The sequence below is a fragment of the Sinocyclocheilus grahami genome, unplaced genomic scaffold (genome assembly GCF_001515645.1).
Source record: "Sinocyclocheilus grahami isolate Dianchi unplaced genomic scaffold, SAMN03320097.WGS_v1.1 scaffold3177.1, whole genome shotgun sequence".
NCBI classification, from domain to species: Eukaryota; Metazoa; Chordata; class Actinopteri; order Cypriniformes; family Cyprinidae; genus Sinocyclocheilus; species Sinocyclocheilus grahami.
This window is the reverse complement of record NW_015508337.1, coordinates 11,944-19,675: the sequence shown is the minus strand read 5'-3', so window position 1 is coordinate 19,675 and position 7,732 is coordinate 11,944. Positions and strand designations below refer to the sequence as shown.

General features: G+C 43.4%; 1 protein-coding gene across 1 annotated transcript; it reads left to right on the top strand.

Moving 5' to 3' along the window:
* The first annotated feature begins 3,034 nt into the window (after window positions 1–3,034).
* LOC107576073 (mitogen-activated protein kinase kinase kinase 11-like) lies at window positions 3,035–4,574 on the top strand. The gene has a single exon (XM_016262340.1). It carries the CDS (start codon window positions 3,735–3,737, stop codon window positions 4,572–4,574), a length of 840 nt encoding a protein of 279 aa, XP_016117826.1. The 5' UTR covers window positions 3,035–3,734.
* Window positions 4,575–7,732: the final 3,158 nt, after the last annotated feature.

The window sequence follows — 7,732 nt, the reverse complement described above, 5'->3', positions numbered from 1 at the left end:
GAGAGAGTATGAGTGTGTGAGCGTGAGAGAGAGTGAGCGTGAGAGAGAGAGAGAGAGAGAGTGTGTGTGAGAGAGCGAGTGTGAGTGTGTGAGTGTGTGGGAGAGATTGTGTGAGGGAGAGAGTGTGTGAGCGAGAGAGAGTGTGAGTGTGTGAGCGAGCGAGAGAGTGTGTGAGCGAGAGAGTGTGTGAGAGCGTGTGTGTGTGTGAGTGAGTGAGTGAGCGTGTGTGAGTGAGTGAGCGTGTGTGAGAGAGAGAGTGTGAGTGTGTGAGAGAGAGAGTGTGAGTGAGAGTGTGTGTGAGAGAATGTGTGCGAGTGTGTGTGTGTGTGTGTGTGTGTGAGAGAGAATGTGTGAGTGTGAGAGGGAGAGTGTGAGTGTGAGAGGGAGAGTGTGTGAGTGAGAGGGAGTGTGTGTTGTGAGTGAGTGAGAGGGAGGGAGTGTGTGTTGTGAGTGAGTGAGAGAGGGTGTGTGTGTTGTGAGTGAGAGAGAGAGGGAGTGTGTGTTGTGAGTGAGAGAGAGAGGGAGTGTGTGTTGTGAGTGAGAGAGAGGGAGGGAGTGTGTGTTGTGAGTAAGAGAGAGGGAGGGAGTGTGTGTTGTGAGTAAGAGAGAGGGAGTGCGTGTGTGTGTGTGAGAGGGAGGGAGTGTGTGTTGTGAGTGAGAGAGAGGGAGTGTGTGTTGTGAGTGAGAGAGAGAGGGAGTGTGTGTTGTGAGTGAGAGAGAGAGGGAGTGTGTGTTGTGAGTGAGAGAGAGAGGGAGTGTGTGTTGTGAGTGAGAGAGAGAGGGAGTGTGTGTTGTGAGTGAGAGAGAGAGGGAGTGTGTGTTGTGAGTGAGAGAGAGAGGGAGTGTGTGTTGTGAGTGAGAGAGAGAGGGAGTGTGTGTTGTGAGTGAGAGAGAGAGGGAGTGTGTGTTGTGAGTGAGAGAGAGAGGGAGTGTGTGTTGTGAGTGAGAGAGAGAGGGAGTGTGTGTTGTGAGTGAGAGAGAGAGGGAGTGTGTGTTGTGAGTGAGAGAGAGAGGGAGTGTGTGTTGTGAGTGAGAGAGAGAGGGAGTGTGTGTTGTGAGTGAGAGAGAGAGGGAGTGTGTGTTGTGAGTGAGAGAGAGAGGGAGTGTGTGTTGTGAGTGAGAGAGAGAGGGAGTGTGTGTTGTGAGTGAGAGAGAGAGGGAGTGTGTGTTGTGAGTGAGAGAGAGAGGGAGTGTGTGTTGTGAGTGAGAGAGAGAGGGAGTGTGTGTTGTGAGTGAGAGAGAGAGGGAGTGTGTGTTGTGAGTGAGAGAGAGAGGGAGTGTGTGTTGTGAGTGAGAGAGAGAGGGAGTGTGTGTTGTGAGTGAGAGAGAGAGGGAGTGTGTGTTGTGAGTGAGAGAGAGAGGGAGTGTGTGTTGTGAGTGAGAGAGAGAGGGAGTGTGTGTTGTGAGTAAGAGAGAGGGAGTGCGTGCGTATGTGTGTGTGTGTGAGAGGGAGGGCGTGCGTGTGTGTGTGAGAGGGAGTGTGTTGTGAGTGAGAGAGAGGGAGTGCGTGTGTGTGTGTGTGTGAGAGTGGGCGTGCGTGCGTGTGCGAGAGTGCGTGTGTGTGTGTGTGAGAGTGAGTGAGATCTTAAAGACAAGGGTCTTTTTCTCTTTTCTTTAATAGTGTCAATAAATCAGACAATATTTGGCTGTTTTGTTCTAGGCATCAAGCGTTTCCATTCCTGACAAGATAAGAGAATTTCTGTTTTGAAAAAATGTTTAGTCAAATAAGTGTTTTGTTGAAATGTTTAAGTAACAATGAATTTAAAGTGACATTTCAGGAGAAGTAGAACAACTGAAATAGTGTTTTGTAAAATAAAAACAATAATCATTTAAATGAACCGCTTTGGAAACTCTTTCTTTCCGGTGTGTGCGTGAACACACTTGTGTTTCTTCACTGTGAGCGCACTCATCTGTGGAAAATAACACACTCTGTCTGATTTCTGTCTGTGTTTTTTGCACACATGAGAGTGACTGAGCTGCTGTGTGTTCTGATGCAGAGGCAAACCCATCAAGGGGTTCTTTACAGCGCCGCTGCATCATGGGTAATAATCAGACTGATGCTCCCTGACTCACACTCATGTTCTGGTATAAAATACAGTGAGATCAGGACTAGCCACGCTAATATTTAATATTTCCCTGTGTGATTATGACAGACACTCTTAAAGGCAGCTTCTGTCACTTAACACTAAACACACTGACTGCTTTAGCGGGGCATGTTGTCACACTCTGGGATAAGCTTTAATAATGACAACGATTTACAAAGTATAAAAAGCCTTTTTCCAGCATGTATCTGTACTTTAAATGTATTAGACTATTTAATGGCTTTTCATTAGGATTTTAACAATAAAACAATTGTAAGCCTTGTAACCTAACTTAAAGTCATTATCAGAAACACCCAAAATAATTCCAAGTAGCACAGATTAATATATATATATATATATATGAAATTATGTAGTATACTATATATAATATAATATAGGCAATGTCAACGTAAAAGCAAACTATAATCATTAAATCATTCTGTATTATGTATTGCACGTAATTTGGGGAGTTTAAAAGGCACTCATTTTTTTTCAGTTGCTTTATGGATTGAAATAAAATGTTAATTTAAATGCATTTGTCAAACTAAACCTACAAAGCAATTTATGTAGAATGTATTTTGGCAATTATTATTTTCTATCGTTTGAATTGCATACAAATCAAATATATTTCATATCCATATACCATTACATATTTATATAGACTGGCCATTATTAACATTATTTAAATGAAGTTATGATTTGTTTTGTTTAGGAGACTCATACAAATTGTGCTTTTGTGTGACTTTATTTACAAAACTAAAACGTAAAGGAAAACAGCAGCAAGAGTCCAGCACAAGGGAATAAATAAAACGATATAAATAAAGAGCTGAGTCTGAATTTTGTGCACACACACACACACACACACACACACACACACACACACACTGACACACACACACACACACACATACACACACTGACACACACACACACATACACACAGAGCGGCCAGGAGAGGGAGGAGGAGAGTCGGCAGTCATCTGATTCTTTTCCTGTCCCACCCTCTACCGGACTGACGGGAGGAGTTCACGGTAAACGGGCTCAACGCACCGACTTTGCGAGCGTCTCTGAGCCGCGCGAATGAAGACGATCGACGCGGAGCGGTAGAAACGACGCGACGGCATTGAAACAGCTAGACGCGATCAGCCGCGCGCCTCTTCCTGCTCCAGCCGCCCAGAAAGAAGTTCCAGAACTCGAGCAGAACTTCAGAAACCCATCAGACCCGCGATGATCGGTCCGGACGGAGAAACCTGACGACGCGATCCAGCCGAGCGCGTTTCTGAGCGCGTTTGGCCGCGGGTCGAAGCGGCTTTTCCTGCTATTCTTCTTCTGAGCGCTTCCTGCTCGGGCAAAACCACCAGCAGCTAAAAATACTGAGCCCTCAATGGAGCCCTGAGCACAGACTTCAACTCTCCAGGGCCGATGCCGATGGGTTTTAGAAGGACTTGAGATCTTGTTGAGATGTTTTCCTCTCCTATGTGATGTTTTCGGGGTAAATGCTCCTCGAGTGACTGATTTGGCATCTACATGGGGATCGATGTCTGATGGAGACGCTTCCACCGATGATCCGGGCGTACAGGGTTGTGACGAACCCACCTGAACTTCTACATCACACTTCTTCTGATTTCACTCAAAGCGCCTTGTAAACGCTCAATGGAGCCACTGAAGAACATATTCTCCCACGGGCCGCTGTCCCCCTGGAAGAGCCTGGATCAGAATCAGAAGGGCAGCTTCACCAACCCGGTTTGGACCGCTTTGTTCGATTACGAGGCTGCGGGGAAAGACGAACTCACGCTGCGTAAAGGGGACCTGGTGGAGGTCCTGTCTCTGGATTCAGAGATATCCGGAGACGAAGGATGGTGGGCGGGAAAGGTCAACAACAAGGTGGGAATCTTCCCCTCCAACTACGTCTCCTTCAAGCCCAGCGGATACGGTGAGCTGCAGGGCTCCAGTTTGGGACCGAGCGAGTTGGAGCCGGAGACGGTGGACTTCAGCGAGCTGAGTCTGGAGGAGGTCATTGGGGTCGGCGGGTTCGGGAAGGTCTACCGAGGGACCTGGAAGGGTGAGTTGGTGGCAGTGAAAGCGGCCCGTCAGGATCCGGACGAGGACATCAGCGTCACAGCCCAGAATGTCCAGAACGAGGCCCGGCTCTTCGCCATGCTCCAGCACCCCAACATCACCGCGTTTAAGGGCGTTTGCCTGCAGGAGCCTAACCTGTGCCTGATCATGGAGTACGCGTCTGGCGGCCCGCTGAGCCGCGCTCTGGCCGGACGACGGATCCCACCGCACGTTCTGGTCAACTGGGCGGTGCAGATCGCCCACGGGATGCAGTACCTGCACAACGAGGCCATCGTCCCCGTCATCCACCGAGACCTCAAGTCCAACAACAGTGAGTCCACGTCCTTCTGTTCTAGACATGCTCACTTTCCAGCAGACATTTATGCTGTTTTATTCCAAGATACTTACTTTGGATTCAAGCTGTATATTATATAAGTTCATGCATTCACTGGGAATCAAATCCATGACCTTGCGTTTCTATTACTTTTTTAATAGCCACAAGAATTTAGACTAGGGAATGACCGTAAAGGAGACATTTTTTTTATATTTACATTAATACATTTGGTAGAGACATTCTGAAGCAATGTACATTGCATTAAGTCTACATATCTGGTCAGTTCATTAATTTCCTGGGAATCGAACCCATGACCTTGCGTTTCTATTACTTTTTGAGTACCACAAGAATTTAGACTAGCGAATGACCGTAAAGGATCCATTTATTGTATTTTTACATTGCATTCAATCTATACATTTGGTCAGTTCATGCATTCCCTGGGAATCAAATCCATGACATTTTTGTTGAGCTACAAAAATGCTAAATTGTCCTTTATAATCCCATATAAATCCTTTATAAACCCATGACCCTGCATTTCTATTGCCAAACTCTACTTTTTGAGTGCCACAAAAGTTCAGACCAGCTAATGACCATGGAGGATCCATTTATTTTATATTTGCATTATTGCATTTGGCAGACACTTTTTTTTCCCGACGCAACTAACCCAAACATTGCATTCAATCTACACATTTGGTCAGTTCATTCATTCCCTGGGAATCGAACCCATGACCTTGGTGTTTCTATTACAGGTTAGATCAGCTAATGATAATAAAGGATCCATTTCTTTTAAATTTACAAAAATGCATTTGGCAGATGCTTTTTTCCAAAGCAACATGCATTGCATTGTCCACACATCGGTCAGTTCATGCATTTCCTGGGAATCGAACCCATGACCTTCTCGTTGAGCTACAAGAATGCTCAATTTTCCTTTATAATCCCATTTCTGTTAGAGTCCATCTCAACGTTCCCATTTTTCCTCCAGTATGGTCCATTCTGGGGTTCATTCAGCTGCTGGCACTGTTGTGTTTTGGTTTGGGATTATTATCAGGCCCACATGGAATCTCGCCCGCAGAACTCGGGGAAAAGCTCTGCAGGTTTCCGCAGAGTCGTAACGCCCTTCATTTACAGAGCTCTACATCCTCTGCCTGTTGCATGCGCATTTGGTTTGGTATTGTGTCTAACTCGATTGTGCATTCAGCTCTGTTGGTGTAAATTTAGCTCTACTTAAATCGATTCCACAGAATTCCACCAATAATCTTTTTAAAATTCCATCTGGGCCTCGATAGTATTTATTGGGTTTATTTGGTTGTGCTCCAGGACTCTGAGAGAATCGCCTGTTTCGGAGAAGAGGATATTCCCATGGCATGTATCACACAGTTGTGAAGGGAATGCTGTTGGCCTGGATATCAAATGACTCACACACACACACACACACACACACACACACACACACTTTGCCAAGTTGTGAAACTCGATAACAAGACCACACACGGGTCAAAGATCATATTAGGACACAGACATACGGAGCTGGACTTTGTGTTTGCATTGCTCATTATATTGTACCATGTTTATTTGTCGTGTACTGATAGATATTTATGCACCTATAAAACTGTACAGCCTTGATTTTACTCAGACCAAAGTAAATGTATTATTCTTAAATGTAATGATCATGTCTTATGATTAATATATTTAACATATTTTCATCCAGCAGCTGACCATGTTTCATAAAAGCATAATAATCCAAATGAACAGTAATATTTAATTGGTCCCAACTGTAGGCTCTTGGTAAAAATACATATTAAATTCTAACATGAATTGCAGGCGTGTATTTTTCAGCATTAGCAAAGACTTTGATCGCAGCTCATCCAATCAGAATAAAGAGTCAGAACTATAAATATTTATCTTGTAAACACGGAGTTGTTTAATGAGAAAGTTTTTTGTTGAGTCAGTAGTTTAATTTGAAGAGTTTCTTTAATCAGTAGTTTAATGTGAACTCTTTATTAATATACATATTACATTTGAACACAAATTACAGGTGTTTATTTTTCAGCATTCTCAGAGACTTTGATCACAGAATATGGAGTCAGAACTATTAATGTTTATCTCGTAAGCACTACGTATACAGAGATGCACAGTGCTTTTTAAAAGCGAGTATTTGTAGTCTTCCTTCCTCATTTTTTCTTTCTTTTTCCCCACTCTCTTACACCTTTACCCAGTGTCTGTTTGGTTATTGTCCACCCACGTATATCCCATGATCCTTACTTCCCTCGAGTCAGGAGAGAGCGTGTCCGGCGGGCTGGAAACCACCTCAGTTGCGTAAAACAAACTTTTTAATGCCGGCTCGCAAAACACACTGCAGCCAAAGCAGCTCAGTTTACCGGCTGTAGCTGCGATCTTATCTCTCTCTCTCACTCTGCCTGTTGTTTTTTAATTCTTTCCGAGCTCTTTGTCCCAGACCTGCTCTTACTTGTCTCTCGAGCTCTGTCGTTCTAGATCGCAGCATCCTGTGTTTTTCTTTCTTCTTTCGTCTGTTTCTCTTTTTTTCCCCCAGCTAACTTCATTTTTTGCTTCCTACTCATTTTCTAAAGACAGCCTCCCTCTGTTCCTGCGCTCCGCTCGATGACGGAGGATCATGGGCCGGCGCTCAGTCTCTGCCGGTAGTTCAGCGTCAATTATTTCAGCAAAGAGCTCCTTCGCTTCTCATTATTTCATCACTAGTTTAATCTCAAGAGTTTGTTTTTCAGTTAGTAGTTTAATTAAGCTTTCTGTCTTTTAATCAGTTGTTTAAAAGTGAAAAGTTTCTTCTTTAATTGGTAGTTTAGTTTGAACAGTTTCTTTATTCAGTAGTTTAATGAACAGTTTCTTCTTTAACCGGTAATTTAAAGAGTTTCTTCTTTATTCAGTAGTTTAGCATGAAGAGTTTATTTAATCATTAGTTTAATGTAAAATAGTTTCTTCTTTAATCAGTGGTGAAATGTTAAGAATCTTTTCTTTATTCAGTAGTTTATCGTGAAAAGTTTATTTTTCAGTAGTTTAATGAACAGTTTCTTCTATAACCGGTAATTTAAAGAGTTTCTTTAATCAGTAGTTTAGCATGAAGAGTTTCTTTAATCAGTAGTTTAGCATGAGAGTTTCTTTATTCAGTAATTTAGTTTGAAGAGTTTCTTTATTCAGTAGTTTAGCATGAAGAGTTTCTTTATGCAGTAGTTTAGTTTGAAGAGTTTCTTTATTCAGTAGTTTAGCATGAAGAGTTTCTTTA

What these genes read in the sequence shown, in the direction of transcription:
- LOC107576073 (XM_016262340.1), top strand. Translation starts at nt 3,735, where the DNA reads ATGGAGCCACTGAAGAACATATTCTCCCACGGGCCGCTGTCCCCCTGG.